Source organism: Zeus faber (assembly GCF_960531495.2).
Source record: "Zeus faber genome assembly, chromosome: 6".
NCBI lineage: Eukaryota > Metazoa > Chordata > Actinopteri > Zeiformes > Zeidae > Zeus > Zeus faber.
In genome coordinates, this window is record NC_137201.1 from 21,436,261 (window position 1) to 21,456,260 (window position 20,000).

General features: G+C 43.6%; 2 protein-coding genes across 4 annotated transcripts in view; both read right to left on the reverse strand.

Annotated features, from left to right (window-relative positions):
• The window catches only part of LOC307231762 (filamin-C-like), a 32,646-nt gene extending 31,501 nt beyond the window's left edge, over positions 1-1,145 (reverse strand). For both annotated transcript variants that reach the window (XM_080002576.1, XM_080002575.1), the window contains exon 1: positions 358-1,145. In XM_080002576.1, the coding sequence (XP_079858702.1) occupies positions 358-739 (382 nt within the window). In that variant the 5' untranslated portion in view covers positions 740-1,145. The remainder of the gene's footprint in view (positions 1-357) is intronic.
• A 3,330-nt stretch (positions 1,146-4,475) lies between these two features.
• The window catches only part of ccdc136b (coiled-coil domain containing 136b), a 25,545-nt gene continuing 10,020 nt past the window's right edge, over positions 4,476-20,000 (reverse strand). The window contains exons 2-9 of one of the 2 annotated variants that reach the window (XR_013844188.1): positions 17,956-18,255; positions 15,979-16,053; positions 13,859-14,161; positions 11,716-11,833; positions 10,830-11,118; positions 10,107-10,238; positions 8,072-8,135; positions 4,476-7,512 (exon numbers count right to left, since the gene is read on the reverse strand). Coding sequence is in view for 1 of the 2 variants with exons in the window: in XM_080001677.1 (XP_079857803.1) it covers positions 7,500-7,512; positions 8,072-8,184; positions 10,107-10,238; positions 10,830-11,118; positions 11,716-11,833; positions 13,859-14,161; positions 15,979-16,053; positions 17,956-18,255 (1,343 nt within the window). In the remaining variant the exon portion in view is untranslated. Of the gene's footprint in view, positions 7,513-8,071; positions 8,185-10,106; positions 10,239-10,829; positions 11,119-11,715; positions 11,834-13,858; positions 14,162-15,978; positions 16,054-17,955; positions 18,256-20,000 lie in introns of both variants that reach the window. The other variant, XM_080001677.1, reaches the window with a different exon arrangement.

Sequence of the window (20,000 nt, forward strand, 5' to 3'; positions counted from 1 at the left end):
CCTCAATAATAATAATATTGAGTTATCAGCAATTCATTTTTGTTGAGAAACATTTTAAGTAAGGTTTGAGCAATAAGTGAGAAAATCCAGCCAGGGGTTCCAAAACCTTTTCACACCAAGTCCCTGCAGGACCCGCCACCCACCACCCCCCAAAAAAGTGTAGGTGTGCCAGTGTAGGTGTGCCTACATCATCTCTCTCTGTATTATCTTTGTCGGGCATGTAGTTTAACATTTAATCCCCCCCCCCCCCCCCCCCCCGAGGTTGGGAACCCCCTGTTTTTTAGGCCGGACTTGTCACCCCCACCCACGTGTTTCACCCTCCTCCTCGATGAGTGATCCGAGCGGTGCATCACCCACCTATGGACACCAGCTTGATGTGCTCCCGGTCCAGGAACTCCAGCGCCACGGACACGTTCTCCAGCTTCATCTGCCTGAAGTTGGGCCGGCTGTGGTACTTCCTGTACATCTTCTTCTGGCTCAGGACCTCCAGCAGCGAGGTGAGCTTCAGGCCGTCGCTGAAGTCCCGCTGCAGGTCCTGGATGCTGCGGTTGACGCACCGCAGGTGCTCGTTGCACCAGCGGGTGAAGGTGTTCTGCTGGATCTTCTTCCACGGCGCGTCCTCCGCCAGGTCCTTCTCCGTGGCCGGCATCTCGTCCTCCTCCTGCCCGTCCTCCGCCCCCTCCGGCCCGAAGTCCTGGAAGTAATGCGGGGGCTCCTCGGCGGGGTTGCCGCTCATCATGGCGTTGGTTTCCCCCGGGAGGCGCTTTTTTAAATACTGGGGTGAGAGCCGCGGAGGAGCTTCGGCGCGTCGGTGCGAAAAACGCGCTCCGAGGGTACAAAAAAGTCCCGACGCTGATGGGGACTTCAAAACAAAAAACAAAAAAAAACAAAAAAAGGAAAAGAAAAGAGAAGAGAGAAACTTTTAGGAAGCACTTGCGAAGGAACTTCTTCTGTCGGGGTGATGATGGATTAAAATATCCCTTTTACAAGCTGACAGCTTTTTCTTTTTAATTCACAGCTTCTCGGCAAATGTCGTCGCAGCTTCCTAAATAGAAGGTCCGGTCCAGAGGAGAAAGTTTTTTTTTTGTTGTTGTTGTTGTTGTTTTTTTTTTAGATAGTTTAGTGGAAGAGTTGAGTTTTGAACTTGTGTAAAATCTGTGTGGTGGGTGAGAGGGGACAGACCGGGCTTATAAAGGGCCCGTGGGTCCGTCACGCCGATCATATTACCGAACCATTACTACAACCACTGGGTGTCCGGGGTACGGATTGGTCCGGGCAGGAGGTGGTATCGGGGATTGGACGGGGGTCTTCAGCAGAACAGTTGTGGAGATATTTTTAGGAGCTCCAATTTGAGAGACTGGGGCGGGGGGGGGGGGGGGGGGGGCTCTGACTGACTACTCTGCTCCCGGGTTGTAGAAGTGTCATGCTGGGTTCAGCAAGTGAGTTAAGGGAAGAAAATGCATTTGTGCATTATAGTATTTGTATTTTATTTATTTAATTGTTTTGGTGGGTTTTTTTTCCAATTTATTGGACATGAAAAAAATAAAGGGTGGGCATCGAACATCCTTTATTTATTTATTTATTTATTTATTTATTTATTTATTTATTTATTTATTTATTTTAAGAAATTAAAAAAAAAAAATGATTAGAGAGTAGAGTAGGAAAACTAAATTGAAAACAAAATAACCAGAGACCAAAAATAAATGAATAAAACATCCCAAGGGGCTTATCTAGTGGCTCAGAAGGAATTACAAAAAAATAAAGTACCACATTATATAACATTTATATTTTAAAAATACGTAAAACATCTATTTACAAGATGTTTTAGGTATTATCTTGTAAAAATTAAACTTTCTAACATATCAACTATTGTATATGCCAGGATGCATGGTGTAGTGCAATGTTTCTCAAATAGGGGTAATCATATCCCTAGGTGTACTTTAGGGTACTGCTAGGGCTACTCCGAAAATCAAAAACAATTGTGTTGAAAAAATATTGGTTATATATAATGTTAAAAAAAATAACACATACAACCTACATAATTTACGTTAATGTTATTTTTTTCTCCCATTGGGCCCTCAGCAGAAAAAAGCTCTCAGAGGGACTTCTATGCACTTCTAGAACTACTGGTGTAGTCGGATCAGGCCTGGACTCAGATGACGTCACCATTTGTCGGATGACGTCGCCAGAGCCCTCCGTCAGCACTGCACGGTGGTGAACTGGCTCAGAGCTAATTCAAAACATCAGGTCATGCTTGTAAAGATGACGTGTCGTTCCGTTATCTGCCACCTCCGGGTGAAATACGTTGAATTTTCCAGAGGTGACGCTTTCCAAAAGGTCAAGTTGGAACGGACCCAGGGACCGGTCTTCACCATGCGTACTGAGAGTTGGATTTCTGACATCCTTTAGAACTGGAAGATATTATATTGAAAATCGGTAGCACAAAAAAAACAATCATAATAATGACTCATGTATATTACACTTACTGTTAATGTCCAATCCATAAGCATACACTGACCATGTCACCATTATGAATAAAGGTGTTGGAGATGGTTACCACTGATTGGAGTTCACCATTAAAAATATTAATAGTATACTATTTGTCTAGAGAAACAATTTTCTCTCAAAATATAATTTGCTTTATATATAGCTTGTACAAATGGATTTAAGAAATATGAATATAAATATAATATTGAATGATATTATTATCCAATATTAATGTTAAAAGGTTATTATTTTAGTTTATTAATATACACATTAGGACAGGAATGCTCCATGGGTCTCCACATTCACCTTGAGCAGATAAGAAACAAAAAAAAAAAACAAAAAAAAATTTGAAAACATAAATCCCATAAACTGCCTTTCCTGTTTCCAGACTGTGCCGTCGCCATGGCAGCGGCGTCGTGACTCGTCGTGGAGTGACGGGCCGGTGACACTAGATTCCACTGCACCAGTTTAACCTCCGATCTTTCCCGATGGAGCGCTGCAGGGCAAGAATAACTGTGATGCATCCAGAGAACATGTTTGGGCTTTCCCAACAAGGAAAAATAACAGAACATTAAATTAAATAAAAATACTAGTTATTTAATCATATTTTTTTACAGTGTATTGGCTTTAATTGCACTGCTGATGACAATTCCCAATTTTAAGACTACCAGCAACAACTTACTAATTATTGTTTTTTTGTGGTATAATGATGAAGTTTGAACAGTTTCATACTGGATTATGAGTCAGTGTGGGTTTAATTAGGAGGGAAATTAATTAAATTCGCTGTTATTTCTCTGGTATTTAATAAAAAACATAGATGGATGGATGAATAGATAGACAGACAGACAGACAGACAGACAGACAGACAGACAGACAGATAGATAATTAGATAGATAGATAGATAGATAGATAGATAGATAGATAGATAGATAGATAGATAGATAGATAGATAGATAGACAGACAGACAGACAGACAGACAGACAGAAAGACAGATAGACAGAAAGATAGATAATTTTTGATGAAACCTCAAGATCAAAATCAGGTGGTCACATGACCTGCACTCACACATTTGTTAGAGGTTTAATTCCTAATAATATGAATGATATGAAATGATAACGTGACGACTTATTCTCGACAGTCCGATTGTGTAATCCGGTTGAGCGCGGGCGTGGGGTCATCAGGGTATTTTGGAAACCGCGGTCAGTGACGGTGTGCGAATCCCTGCTGCCTGAAAATGATCTGTGTCCGGGAGTTTACGACGCGGCTCCGTAGTGAGGTTTTAAATAACGTCTGAGCCGGTCCAGCTCTTCCAGGAAACACTCCTGTGACCACGGGAGCTTTCATTAATGGGTTGCTCAACACCCTATACACCCCCCCCCCTCCACACCCCCCAAACACCCAGCAAACACCGCAACACCCCAAACACCCCAATCCCCCTGTTAACCCCCAAACACCCCAATCCCCTGTTAACCCCAAAACACCACAATGCCCCCTTGACCCCTCAAACCCACTAACACCCCTAAAAACCCCAAATCCTGCAAAGCCCTAAAACTCCCCCCAATCACCCCTTAAACCCCCAACCACCCCGCAAACACCCAGACCCCCTAAACACCCCAATCCCCCCGTTAACCCCCAAACACCACACTCCACTAACCTCCCACAAAACCCCCCAATCACTCCAACCCCTCCATTAACCCCCTGAATACCCCAACCCCCCGAATGCACCAATCGCCGCCGTTAACCCCCCCAAACACTCCTTTAACTCCCCAATCCCCCTCAAACCCCCCAATGCCCCCATAACCGCCCAAACACCCTAAACAAACTCCATCCCCCAAACAACCCCACTCCCCAAGCACGTAAACCACCCAAATACCTCCCAATCACCCTCCCTCCCTCACCCCCTCAAACACCGCAACCCCCCCCCCCCCCCCCACCCCCCCAGTGGTGAGCTCACTCTCCTAAAAATAACGACCTCCCAGGCATCATGTGAGTTATCTATATTTATTTAAGTCCTTTACAGTACAAAATAGACCTCCAGGTAACAAAATAGCCACAACTATTCAAAACAACAATGCCAACGATAAGCAACGCAGCAAGCTGGGAAAACACTGGTATTTATTTTGAGACTCGTGAAGATATATGAACATTAACATTCGTATTATAAGCAAACAAATAAATACAAATAATGTGAAAGAATGCTAATAAAGATGTTATTAAAATGACCATTGCATTCACCGGAAACCCCTCTATTGCAAGTTAACTCAATTCGAAACAAACGTGTAAGTACAGTTGCAGAAAAACATATTAGCGATGCATTACTCAAAGACTCAATCGAAATGACAAATGTTTCCTAAATAAAATCTTTTTTATTTAAATGCATGTTATATAGTTTTAAACTGGAAAATAATGAATATTGCACTCGCTGGCAACCGCGATCCGAAGGAATCTAAATGCATGCACTGACCGCAGAGGTGTTCGACCAATGAGAGGCGTCGTCGTGGACAATCTCATCATAAATAAACACTTATATAGAATATTATTCGGCTAGTAAAATATACAATGTTCTGTCAAAATAGAATAAACTTTCTACAAAGCTAGTACAAGTGGATTTAAGAATTATCTCTCCCATGGTACTAATATTGCACGTCTGACTTATTTACATCTAATACAAAGAGCAACGGAAACATTATACCAAACATAAATAAGATATTCTTCTAATCATGTTCTGCATCATGCACTTCCTCTTTAAAATATATCTATATAAACTAAATTTAAAATGTTTTATTTTTTACTGAGTCACAAAACATTCCACAGATGTGTTGTAAACAGCTCAACGCTTGGGCTCCTCATTTGGGTTTCTTTTATGTTTTTATTCATTAGACAGCGAGGAGGGTTATGCGCTTGAGACGCGTTTCCTATTTACACCTTTATTATCATTCAAATTAGCTGTGGATATTCATTCAATGAATTCAATTTTTTTTACTCCGCGCTGCACCCCACACCGCGCACGACACGCGATCACGGTTCTCCACCTGAGGTTTCCATCGGTAAACACGCAATGCTCTGGAGCTTCGTACCGGGAACTCTCTGGACTCCCCATCAGCTGAAATGTTTTTATTTTATGAGGAAGAAAAAACAAGCAATTTTGCAGGAGAGCTGCAACTACGTCAAATCACAATCAGAATCGGGGCCCGAAACCAACTTTTAGAACTGGTTGCCTTGTTTGGCAACTATAAATCGGCTGTTGGTTGCCAAACAGTTGCATATTTTGATTGTTTTACAATTGAGTGGTATTAATTATAACCCATAATGAACGTCTTATAATTCCCATATTAATTCAGAGAAATATTGATTATATTTGTATTAGTTATTTATTAGTTATTTTGGTTATATTTAACATGTTTTTATCAGTTTGTTGTGTTTAAAGGTAAACAATGCAGTCTTGTAGATTTTTTCCTTTTTGTGCAGTTTGTACCATGTTCAACTATGTCAAAAAGTTTTTTCTCGGTTGCCTGATTATTACATTTTCACTTTCAAAACATAAAGAGTTTATTTCCATGCGCTTACTTTACTTTGTTACATATTCAAAGTGGTTGACAACAGGGCGACCACACAGGAGATGGTCGACAGTGGACCAAATCCGGTTGCCCAGGGCAACCGGGCAACCGTCAATGCCGAGCCCTGAGAATATAAATGAAAAAAGGGCTTTGTTTACAATCAGCCTCGGTGCTCAAAGTTCATGTTTAAAGTCGAAACACGTGCAGTTCATTGTGTCATCACCTTAAAGACAAAGCCCAACACATCGGAGCCTTTCAGGGTAAAGAGTCCACGCCTCCAAATAAATAACCGTGCTCCATCCAGAGCCTGGCAGGTGGCTTTTCCCCAAAACCTGCAGTCTAAATCTCTTTACAGTTTTGGTTTTTTTATAAACGGTTGAATAAATAAATGTTTATGAAGAAGGTTCTTTGTCTGGGGCAGTCACACCAAGTGTCACAGTAAGCAAGCACAAAACATTTATTTGGGGTGAAGTCACAGTCACAGGCCTGATACGCTGAGCGTTGATTGGCTCAGTTCATGTGTTTTTGCACTTTGGAAGAGGATATTTTGGGCACTTAGAGCCAAACTCTATTGATGACCAAATGGTAATCAGAAAAAGGTGCGCGTTGGTTATTTAAATTGTAATGGTTTTTAACTTATTAGTGATCATTTATCGGTATATTATCACCCCTTTTAAGAATTGATTTAGGTTATTTGGATTTATTGCATTTCGAATTTTTTGGGAAGCGTAAATTAAATGCGAGCTTGTTGATTAAAATAAATTGATAATAACTTATATTCAAGAGTTTCACAGACATGCTTTGGAGATGCATTTTTTTTCAATGAAATTTAAACACACAAAAAAAAAAAAGTTCACCGCTGTTTGGTCAACTTTTGAAGGGCTTATGTACAAAAGTGATTTTTCAGTGCATTTCACGTCTAGAACCCATTTTTGTCATTGGGTTTTGTTCGACAACTAGGAGAAAACAAACCATTCGAATAAATAATGACGGAATACAGTGAGGAACACATATTAACAGGACATTCATCATCAAGACAGCCCGCCCAACCATCTGAGGAGGAAATAGCACCCCGCGGGGACTCGGAGGAGAGGGTGGAAACCGCACTTCCAGGCCTTCAGCGGTGGGAGAACCAATCTGACTTCCGGTAAAAGTTCTGCATCTCAGCTCGGTCCGTCCCCAGCCCTTCGAGCGGGATGGAGCGGGCCACGCCCGTCCTCCTCTCACCAAACACAACGTTCCTCACACGTCTTCCATCTCCCGGGCTTCAGTTGAAGGAAAGTGTCCCGGGGACATATCGACGCTCCGGTCCAAGGGGGAGGGGGGAGGGTGGGGGGGAGAGGGGGGAGGGTTCTGCGGCCTGTGAGGTTAAACCCGGGCCAGAGCTCTCAACGCGCTAGCCGTCAGCAGCAGCAGCGCCGTGGCTGCGCTGACGGCCAAAATGGGGTTCCAACCTATCTCACCCCCCTGGGAAGACACAGAGGGCGGGGAAAGGAAAGTGAAGGAGAGTCATTCAAGGCCGCGAACAAGGAAAAAAAAAAATATTGAATGATCAGTAGCTGTACGTCTATCATGTCGGAGTAGAATGGTTTTATTATCGCAAAGCAATTTGCCAAACTGCCCACCCGTCCCTTGTCCTTCTTTCAGAAACTCTGCAGATAGAAATACATCCATCAAACTGAGAACTGTTATCTTAACTCATTTCTGGAAGATGTTCCAGTAGATAAGATGAATTCTAGGCACCAAATAGATGCTTTACAAAAGGTAACCCTTTTTTCCTGATACGTAAATAAGAAAAGACAGAGGCGGAAAATTACAGGTTCAGAAAGTGAAAGTCCCGCCGCGTTCCTGCCGATCCAGTAGAGTGAGCCGGAGCTCCGTGTCGACGCCCGGCGGCAAATCCCGCAGCGGTCGCCCTCCAAATCCTCCCCCCCCCCGGGCGGGGTTTCACTTTCCGAACGCCGGATTTCCCGACCCCCCGCGGAAGAGCGTTTTGACAGCAGATAGAGAGAAGCTCCGCCCGTACCTTGCCCTCTGGGACGCCAGCTCCGACAACCAGCACCAAACCACAGCCACTATTATAATCATTCCTACGAAGGGGATGGAGAGAACAGGGTGCTCAGATGGATGGATGAAGCTCTGGGGAGGGAGAGAAAGACAGAACGGAACAAAACAAAAAAAACACAATGGGGATGGGGGGAATGAACGAACAGACCGATGGCCGGATGGGAGGAGAGACTCTGACACCGGCACAAATGGACCACCATCATCAACACACATAAGTGGGAAACCAAAAATTTATAACAGTGTGGCGGCGTAAAAGGGGGGGGTGTGATGGAAGTGATATCGGTGATATCTATTCACAAAAAAAAGAGAGATAGAGATAGAGATAAAAAAAAAAAAACACGCAATCTGACAAAATCCAGGTCCACGTGAGCATCCGTGCCTATTCCTCTGCGGCTTTTAATGGATACGCGTATAAATTGTGATGATAAATTAATCAAACACAAAAACGGTGATAAAGTGGTAAAACATGTCCCATCAAATCGCCGGTGGCATGAATGGCGGCTCTTCGAAGTTGATCCTCTCCCTACCCTCATCCTTTATACATCCGGTGTGTTGTTGGTCTCTGTGCGGATATGGCGGGGGAGGGGGGGGGGTGCACTTCGTGGCTGACGGGACACGGACACTCAGAGAACAGGGACAGGATCGGAGACAGACACGGGTCGACAGTTTGACGCCAAACACGACACGGCTGAGAGGCATAGAGACAAAACATGCATCTGCGTTCCCAGCGTTCCGGCACGCCGGGGCGGACGGGCGTGAGAACTGGAAGTGCACAAAGTCAGTGCGATGGGGGTTGAGTAAGTTGGGCGGGGCGATTTTTTTTTTTTTTTTGACCGATACCTCATTATCGATCATTTGACTCTATTTTGGCCATGGCTATTAGTGCTTTTATTTAAGATATTTACACTATTAAAAACAATCATCAGTAATGTGGATATTATGACCATTGATTGAGTGAGTCATCACTTCACTGTGACGCCCATTGAAGACAACTTTTTACCCCATCACGATATTACAATAACCCAAATCCTAGACGATATCTAGTCTCATACCACGATATCGATATTATAAATGTATCGTCCAGGCTCGCCTACGTGTCCTTTGGGCCCTAGTTTGCAGATGCATGTTTGTTTTTTGTTTTTTCTATCCGAGAACAGCGTTCACAGAGAGTTGGGGACACGGACAAAGACCCCCGGCCGATGACACGAGGAAGCCGGGAAGCAACGTGCATCCTGATATGGCACAGATCACAGACAGAGTGACTTCATATCACGATGCATCATAGCGCAGTATGAGATCCAAATACAGATGAGACACTGGATACAGTCGGTACGATGCGAGGCTCAGTGTGAGTCGGTCGGCTAAAGTGTGCGCCAAGTGAGAAAGCCTCGTACAGTATCTCTCCTCACATAGAGACCGGGGCTGGAAATATCCAGAAGCATTTTACATTGACTACAATAATGACGATGAACTCAACGTTAAACTATTCTGTGAACTTCGGGGCCGGACTGCTAGAGTAAGCAGGAGTGCATCCGGAGCAGGGGTGGGGAACCTTTTTCCTGTTGGGGGCAAGATTCATAATCATATTTACAATAGCGAGCCATAAAAGACAATGAACAATTTGATTTAAAAAAAATTAAAGAAAAAATATTAGTACCTGAAAAAAAAAAAAAAGACAATTGTAGTTTTCAAGTCAGGATTCATCATTTTGTTGAACAAATTGTTGTTGAATAAGGTACAACTGGCTTATTTTTCAAAAGTGAAAAAAATATATCAGCGATATCAGATCTGGGAACCACTCTGCCGGCCATGTGATGTTGACTGGGCGGCCATAATAGGGCCGCATGCCAGAGGTTCCCCACCACTGCTCTAGAGAATGCATCTTATGGGCATTCCTAAGCGTGCTAACGCAGCGATGTGATGCTATTACCTGATGCGCCACTATTTCATATATTATATTCACATAATCCGAGACCTTCTGCCCAGGCCCTCACCTGAGCTCCGCTGGACAGCTTCTCCAGCTCCGCCTTGCAGCTCTCGAGCTCCGCCTCCAGCTCCGCCCTCTCCTTCTGGCTGCTGTCATACAGTACCTGCAGCTCCTGCAGCTCCGTCTTCAAACCATCACACTGGAAAAACAACAGTCAGACATGTTATTATTTATTAATTTCGTTTTGTTTTTTATTAGTTGGATTTGGTGTCCTGGTGTCCCTCAGGGCTTCATCCGGGGGCCTCCGCTCTTTTCCTTTTACGCTTAATCCCTCGGCGGTGTGGTCTCCTGTCCATGGCTTCTTCCGTCCCTGCTATGCAGATGACGCTCAACTCTGCCTCTCTTTCCCCCGTCCCAAACACAAATCGACGGGTGCATCGACGCATATCTTCAGGGCATGAGCACATGGATGTCCGTGCACCACCTGAAGCCCAATCTTGCCGAGACAGAGCTGCTCTTTCTCCCTGGGAAAGATTGCCCTCGCAGAGACCTCTCCGTTAGCGTTATCAACGCCACTGTATTGCTCTCTCAGATGAAGTGAAGGGTGGGTCACTACCGACAAAACATGCTTATTGTCGCTTTGGACAAAGGCGTCAGCTAAATGAAGTGATGTAATGTTATGCGCACCATCATTAGCGATTTGCCTTCATCAGCCATTACAGTGACATTGCAGTTTGCCTGCTCTTCAGCTCATAAAGGGATGACGATAAAAAGCCAGATCACACTGTACCTCCCTCTGGACCTGCATGGCTTTCTCCTCCGCCTGCTTCAGCTGCTCGCGCAGGGACAGGATCTCCCCGAATCCCCCGTTCCAGCTGGTGGGGGTCATGGGCTTCCCGTCGAAGGAGATGTTCTTTTGGATAGAGGCATCCACCAGGCGACAGTTGGTGCCCTCCGTCTGGGCCATGGTCATGTAGGTCTCCGTCATGGACGCCTCCGAGCCGGTCCCCGCCTCCTTCCCCTCCTCCGCCCCGTCCTCGCCGTCCTCCTCTTTCAGCGACAGGTAGATGCTGCTGGAGCTGCGGGAGCGGAAGGAGTTAGGGTCGCGAGGAGTGCAGGGTTCATTTGGGGGTGACGCTTAGGACCCTTAAATAATTTGGTGGACAATTATAGTTATTTCATTTTGTGTGTTCATGTTTATTGAACCAGGATTCTCCCATTGAGATGAACGCTCCATTTTTTAAGCGGGGCTTGACCGAGATAGGCTGCGGAACAAACAAAAAATGGATCAAATACAGGCACTGGTTTCCAGTTCTCAGCAAGAGAGCAGTGAGCTGAATACAGTGGCACCCTACGGCTTCCACAACTCTTTCATTATAGTTAAAAATAGAAATATATACTGAAATATATATTTAAAAATAGCGATGAACATGTACAGTAGTGACAGATTGAGTGTTAAGCCATTGAGAGCTGCTGAGCTGTCTCCCGTCAGACCTGTCAGACAGACAGGGAGGACAGGAGCGTTTTGGTTCCCGCTGTTGCTGATAATGACTCATGCGGCGGCGCGAGGTTCAATGGGCGGCCGAGTATTTCAAAATCAGAGCTGGGGTTAACAAGTGCGGTCGGTGTCTCTCCCCCGGAGGCCCCCGCGCCCCCATCGCCCCCATCCCCCGCACCCCGTGCGCTGTCTCTGCAGCAGCTGCAGCCGCTCGGTCAGGCGGCGGTTGTCCTCCTTCAGCGTCTGGCACTCGTCCCTCAGGGAGCTGCACTCCTCCTTCAGGAGCCCCACGTCACCTGCCGCCACAGGGAGAAGAACAGCTTAGAGGCAATGCATCATGGGTAAATGTAAACACCATAAGGATCATTGTGACTTATAATACATCCACAGGATAGAATTTGATTAGTGAAACAGAAATATCAATGATCACTAGATTTTATTAATGCATGTATAGTGGGACAGGTGTTCACACACACACACACACACACACACACGCACACACACACACAAACATAAGTGAGGCATGCATACACGGCAAAAAAAAAAAAAGTCGAAACAGGGAAAAAAATGTATTAAATATTAGAATCGATCATCAGCAAATGAGGTGAGAAGATTTCGCCGGATCAGCAAAAAAATATCATGATGAAAAGTAGTTTAGTTTTAAAAGACGGCCCTGCGAAACACTGAATTCTTAAAATAAGGAAAGATTTCCCAAAATGTCCCCCTTCAAAGTGGAGGGAATGAAATGTTTGCTTTTAGATCAAAAAGAAAAGTTCTGTATTTCATTTTCCCCTAGAAAATCCCCTGAATCAGCCCATTCCATCAGTATTTTCTCCGAGCTGGAGCGGAATGATCTCGTACTCACAATCCAAAACTGAAGACAAGCCTTAAGGAACGTCGTGCTACGGGGCGGGGTGCAAACGCAGGTCGGAGGTCACTGAAGCCCTGTCACATCTAAGTGAGTGGAGCCGCAGCAAAGTCCCGTGTGTTGATTTGTTTTTCCGGCGTGTGATGCGGGAAACTGTGACCTGCCGCAGATGAGCCGCTGGACGCCTCACAGCATCATTTTATTCATTTCCCTGACCTTTGACCCTCGCCGCATCCTGAGGTTCTGCCAGAGTCAGCACCACATCCTGTCCTCCCCTCTGATCCTCCAACCTTCCATCCCTCCATCCCTCCAGCCCTCCGTGACCCCGCCCGTCCCTCCATCTCTCCATCTCTCCCTCTGTCCTGCAACAGTCCTTCTGTCCTCCATCCCTCCGTCCCTCCACCCTGCGGTCACACCCGTCTCTCTTCTTCTCCAACGGCAGCGGTGATGTCATCGCCTCGTCTCAGAGTCCAACACTGAGTCTGACTCTACGCTCCCGGTATTTACAATGCGCCCACAAGCACACACACACACGCGCACGCATGCACACACACGCACACACACGCGCACACGCACACACACACGTACACCCACACACACACACTCAACTCCCCTGCACGTCTGAAACACTCATTCACACTTCATTTGTGACGTTCATTAAAAAGGTCAGGGACGGATTCATGTGCCTGTGGGACGTGAACTGGGATGTGAGCCGCAGACGCCAGCAATGACAAACCAGAGGTGGAAGGTAACTAGGTACAAGTACTTTGTTACTGGAACTAAGTACTTTTTCCATACATGTACTTACTTCACTGTAGTACATTTTAGGCATAGGCATACTTCTTACTCACGACATTTCTTTCTCAGTTGCATTACTTTAGTTAAAAAAAAGTATCAGGATTTATTATTTACATTTTTTAATGTCTGTCTGTCTGGCTGTCTGTCCGTCGGTCCATCTGTCCGTCTGTCAGCCATCTTGTCTCACACCTTGCTCCCTCAACAGTAAAGATTCAGTTATTTATCTATTTCTCCGGTTCTTTCCTTCTTCGTTCTGTCTCCTCCTCCTCCTCCTCGTCTCACACCTGTCGTGCTTTATCCCTCCCTCCCCCTCACCCTCCCCCTCACCCTCCCTCCTCTCTGCCTCCCTGCGCTGGCTCTTCATTCTGTTCTCGGCCCTCAGCGTGGTCTGCTTGGGTCCTCCCTCCCCTCCCACCCTAACCCTCCCATCACCCTCCCCTCTGTCAGCCTCCCCGCCTCCCTCCCCCCCACCCTCCTCTCACCCTCCTCTCACCCTCCCTCCTCTCGGCCTCCCCTCTCTCCCCCTCCGTCCCCTCTCTCCTCTCACCCTCCCTCCCCTCTCTCACCCGCTCACCCTCCCTCCCTCCTCTCACCCTCCGTCCCCTCTCCCACACACACACACACACACACAACCTCACCCCCACCCTCCTCTCACCCTCCCTCCTCTCTGCCTCCCTGCGCTGGCTCTTCATGCTGATCTCGGCCCTCAGCGTGGTGATCTCCAGCTCGTACTCCTGCGTCTCCTCCCCCAGACGCTGCATCTCGGCGCGGAGGCGGCACAGCTCCTCCTGCAGCGAGGCGATGTCGTTCTCCCGCTCCGCCGCCGCCTCCTCCGCCGCCTGCTGCAGCAGCACCACCTCCTCCTGCGCCACGCGCAGCTCCTCCTGCGCCTCCGCCAGCTCGCTCTCCTTCTCCTCCTCCAGGCTGTCTATCTCCTCCTGCACCGAGCGCAACTGGGCTGAGGGGTCAGGGGAGGAATCACACATTATACGTATAGCGAAGAAGAAGGTTGTATGTTATTATTGCATATTATAGCTATACTGCTCCGAATAATGCGACTTGCATTTGTTGTTTCTATTTACTTCCAATCTCTTTCTTGACTGCTGTAGCTGCTCTAACAGCTGAATTACCTTGTCTTATCGTGTCCCTTATAAATAAAAATAATAATGGATAAAGATTAATAAATGCTACAATCCACATATCTGTATTAAGATTTTAAAGTAGAAAAATAAAAAAAAAACTGAAATATAAATATTTTTTTACCATTGTTTTTGATTTTCTTTTCTTGTATTTCTTTTTGTTTTTTCTTCTTTTGTTTGTTTGTTTTTCTCCTCAAATGTACTATTCATTCACTTTAAATAATTAATTGCTGTAAATTATTCATTCCTAAATGACTGTAAAGCACTTTGAGCTGCAATTTTTTGTATGAAAGGTGCTATACAAATAAAGATGATTGTTTTTTGTTGATTATTATTATTATTATTATTATAATAATAATAATTATTATTATTATTATTATTATTATTATTATTATTATTATTATTATCATTATTATTATTATAGATCTCCATCCACAAATAAATAATGTATTACTTGTGTTGTGTAATCATTTTGCAAATAAATGAGGCATAATTTATATGTGATTAAATAAATTTAATCACATATAAATTATGCATGATCTTCTCATATATTCATTTTATGGCTTAAATCATTTAACCAGCTAAATACACATGAACAGGGTTCATATGTGGATCTGTTTGCATTTCTATTTTTGTTGAAATACATACTTTATTTATTGCGGTTGGAGAAATATGTTTAGTTTTATATATATTTAGATATTGTTCCTGTCTGTTGCTCTGACAGTGGCTAGTTTGGCAGGAGCTGAACTAGAATGGAGAAGTAAGACGACTCCTTCCCTCCAATAGTAGCCCCGTAGCCCCCCGGGCAAGAGGACTGGCGACCCTTGCCGGTACCTAGCCTTGAATGGACACTAGTCCAGACTTGGTGTCGGCTAGTACGGCGCACTCGCATCGCACACCTGCCTGTTGCATTTAAAACTAAATTGGGTCGTCATGGGTGGAAGAGAGAGAGAGAGAGAGAGAGAGAGAGAGAGAGAGAGAGAGAGAGAGAGAGAGAGAGAGAGAGAGAGAGAGTGTGTGTGTGTACAGCACACATTTCATCATCGAAATTCAGCGTCGTCTTGGAACTCCGGTGCTTTTTGAAAAAGGAAACGTCAATAGATTGAAAACAAATAACTCATCCAAAAAGTTTTTATTAATTGAGCAGAGAGCACTTCAAAATTGACCCTTAATCGATAAGGACGAATAATTACATGAATTCAGCGTTTCTAGTCGACAAAACACGTTAATGGAGGTATTGATCCTGTATCGACACGGAAGACGCGTCTCATTAGGGTTCAGGTCCTCGTTTGGCATTAGCTGATTACGGAAACAACAGCATGTTCTCTCCTTCGACGCTTATTATGTTGTTATCTGGATTATTATTTTATTGTTACTGCTTTGAAAGGCATTAACTGACACACAACAGGTTTATTTATCTCGCAATGGGACTTTTCCTGGCTACGTTAATGTTAAACAAAACTAAGTATATATTTAGTTTTATTTTGTATTGTAATCACTACTCTGATGTGTAAATTAATTTGATGTAATAACTTTACATGTGTCAGACTTGGAAAATTAAAATGCTTGTACTTTTTCATGCAAAATAAAAATGTTGTTGGGGTTGTTTAAACTTAATTATTTTCGTGGTTTTTACCCTGCAGGTTCTGGATCTGGCGCGTGAAGGCCTCGGCCTGGTGGGCGCTGGACAGACGCTCATCCTCCAGCAGACCTGAGCAGGAGAAAAAAGAAGAAGGAGTAGAAGAAGAAGAAGAAGAAGAAGAAGAAGAAGAAGAAGAAGAGAAGGAGAGGAGCGTAAGTTTACGCCAATGAGCCGCTTTCTTTTTACTGTGTTTCATTATTTTCCACGCTTTTATTTTGATGACTAGAATTTCATTGAAAGGTAATATAGCGCCGAGCGGGAATGATAACCGCCAAATAAAATGTTTCCATCACACAAATCACCTTTGCAGCTTCTACTTCTTTTACGGCTTTTGTTTGCAGCTATTTATCCTTTAGTGAGTGGCCGTGACCCTTTTACAGCGGGCAATAAAGGAATCCTTGACGCTTTATCTGCCTTGATTCATGGAAACTTAAAAATTTAACAGCTGGATTTCCAGAGTCAGGGCAAACCATTAAGTGACATTCATGGGGGAATACTACGGAATATCGATTCATACAAACCATGTTATCTGGTGATAAATCAAAACAAAAGAACGACAGCTGTTCATTATATGGGACTAAATGGTTATTTTGGGTGTAGCAAAACAAAAGTCCCCTGAAAAAAAATATCTGGAATGTCACACACTGTATCTGGAGAAATCCCGGGGAACACTGTGAAATTCTGATTTATACCATACTGTCTAGTGAGGAACTTAAAGGAGGACGACAACTGTTCTTTATATGGGAGTGAACAGGTTGCTTTGAGTGTATCAAAATAAAAGTCCTCTGGTAATAAAAAGGCACTGGAACGTCAGACCTCGTATCCGGAGAAATTACAGGGAACATGATGCAATATTGATTAAGTAAGTATACCACATTGTCTGGTGAAGCCCACGCGTTAAAGCCCACGCGTTAAAAGAACGACAGCTGTTCATTATATGGGACTAAACTGTCATTTTGAGTGTATCAAAATAAAAGTCCTCTGAAAAAAAAAAAAAAAGCCTCTGGAATGTCACACCTCATATCTGAAGAAATCTTATCTTGTGTCTTCTCATCAAATTAATTACGACTAACAATTTGTTCACGGAGGAACCCCCCACACCCCATCCACCCCACCCCACAGCAGCTGTCTGGTGAGCACTGGGAGCACTGGGAGCAGCTGAGCGTACCCATTAGGCCCCAGGGTGATGTCATGGTGTCATGGCCGCCCAGTGGGGAAACGTCCCTGTCTGCTGCTCTGTGCCAGACAAAAAACTGAGCTCACTGCTCCATGCCTTCTGGTGTGACTCACGCTCATGTACGGTATGAACGTGCATGCGCTCATGTGCACACACACACACACACACACACACACACACACACACACACACACACACACACACACACACACACACACACACATTCTGCCTGCCTCTGTGCAGTTTCAATGTCCCCAAACATCTCAATCATCACTGTAAAGGAATGAGGTGATGAACTGTTGAGTCACTGTGAGGCACTAAGCATGTTGAATAGAGGTGTATATTCTATCTATCTATCTATCTATCTATCTATCTATCTATCTATCTATCTATCTATCTATCTATCTATCTATCTATCTATCTATCTATCTATCTATCTGTCTATCTATCTATCTATCTGTCTATCTGTCTATCTATCTATCTATCTATCTATCTATCATTTTCTTTATTTCATCTTTCTTTTTTTTTCTTTCTTTCTTTCTTTCTTTTTTTCTCTATTAATTTAATTCCTTCTATCTATCCATCCAATCCTATATATAGTGTTAGAAGCAGTGTTGACTGAGGAAGTTGACTCGCATTCTGGATCATAAATAATGCATCAAAGCTTGTGGTGCCAGGACTTGAGGGATATTAAAATGAAAAGGGCCTCAAACTATTTATTTAAAGTGTTTTTAAGTGGGGTTTTTTTTGTTTTTGTTTTTTTTATCAGCCCCATCCCGGCGTGGCCCTCTGACCTTGCAGCTCGTGGAAGCTCTCCTGGTGTTTGCTGGCGATCTCCCTGGACTCGTCCAGCTCCAGGAGGAGGCCCAGCACCTGGGAGCGCAGCACCTCCAGCTCCTGCTCCTCCGTCAGCGGGTCCTGCTCCTTCCTCCTCTTCTCCTCGCCCTCCTCCTCCTCCTCCTTCAGCTTCTTCTCCTCGCCCTCCTGGTCCATCTCCTCCTTCTCGTTGTTCTCCTCCAGGACTCCTCGCTCCTTGGCCGTCATCTCGTTGTCCATGTTTGGGCTGCTCTCTGCTTTCAGATCACACAGGTCATCTGGTGGAGGGGGAAACAAAAAACACGCTTTTAGAATGGAGGTCTTAAACAACAGGCCCGAGGGCCACGTCTGGCCCACAAGAAAATTGAATGCGTCCTGTAACATGTTCCTGATATATTTTTAAATCAGGCCAAGAAATTAATTTTCAAATCACAATGCTTGATGAATCCACACAATTTTACTTAATGTTTTCACAATATGAAACATAATAAAATAAAATATACAGAAGACTTTTTATTGTTGTTTAGCATTACATTATTATTATTATTATTATTATTATTATTATTATTATTATTATTATTATTATTATTATTATTATTATTATTATTATTATCAGGCAATTATAGACATATTATTAGGAAATTCAGTAAGGTGCAGTGTAATTGTTATTATTATAATTATGATAATATTGTAATAATATATTATTATTATTATTATTATTATTATTATTATTGTTATTATTATTATTATTATTATTATTATTATTATTATTATTATTATTATTATGAGCTTTATTTAACCAGGTCATATATTCTGAGATCCGGGGACATCCACATGCCAACACAGACAAATATCAACAATTTCAAGTCCGGTCCCAGTTTCTCCAAATCCCTTCATCTCAGTGCTGGTTTGAGGTTGGAGTTTGGAGGCTGCAGTAATGTCACATTCTGTGTTGGAGTTTTCCCCCAGATCAACAGCACCATCTGGTGCCTCCAAATGGCGTCAAAGTTCATTGATTTTCCAATCTGTATCCCCCTCATAGCCTCCAAATCAAACCTCAGTCATTTAGATGCATAAAGAAGAATGACAGGCCGCTCATGAGGGTCAAGCAGAGCTGACAATTTGACAGCAGCTCAGCAGGAGAGCGTTCAGCACCCGGGGAAGATTAAATCTGACAGCACTTCCAAATGTGCCAAGCTGTCCATCACGTCAACCCGCCCAAACTCAGACACCACTGGACAAATGACACTGTCTAGATACAATTTGTCTCCTTTTTGAGGGGAAAAATCAAGGGGTTGCTGTGTGAGTTTTCTCCCCAGTAGGTGGAGTCAGTGAGTCTCCACCCTGCAGAGCAGCAGACTGGGTGGAGGAAGGTCAGTCCGTGACTCAACGCTCAGAAATGAGACTCCATAACAGGCCATAATAACACAAACCACCATTCACACTGTGAGGAATGAGACACACACACACACAATGTCCTGCCCAGCTGAACGGCCACTGTTGGCAAACACAGAGCGGTGAAAACAAGAGGGAACGCTGCTTTAACAACAGAATAACACAAGTCACATTTTGTATTTCAGTTCAAACACAATTGAGCTCAAAAAGATGTTCCTCCTCCTTCTACAGTATATATCCCTCAAAACAACCTTTTACAAATAGTTTTTCAATGCATGACACTCATTCTTAACCTGTTTTCTTTATGCATTGATTTTTTCCATGCATAAAGAATAAATCAATGCATAAATGCATAAAATATTATTATTATTATAATAATAATAATAATAATAATAATAATAATAATAATTATTATTATTATTATTATTATTATTATTATTATTATTATTATTATAAAAGTACAAATATAAGACATGAAGGATATAACACAAACTGTCCAAAGCTAAGCAATGTCATATTTCTCTCAGTACTTTCAGTACAATGCCCATTTATGACTCAAAATAATTTTTGATCCAGATTGTACTTTATATAATATATATCTATATAAAGTACGGAGGAAAATCGAGGT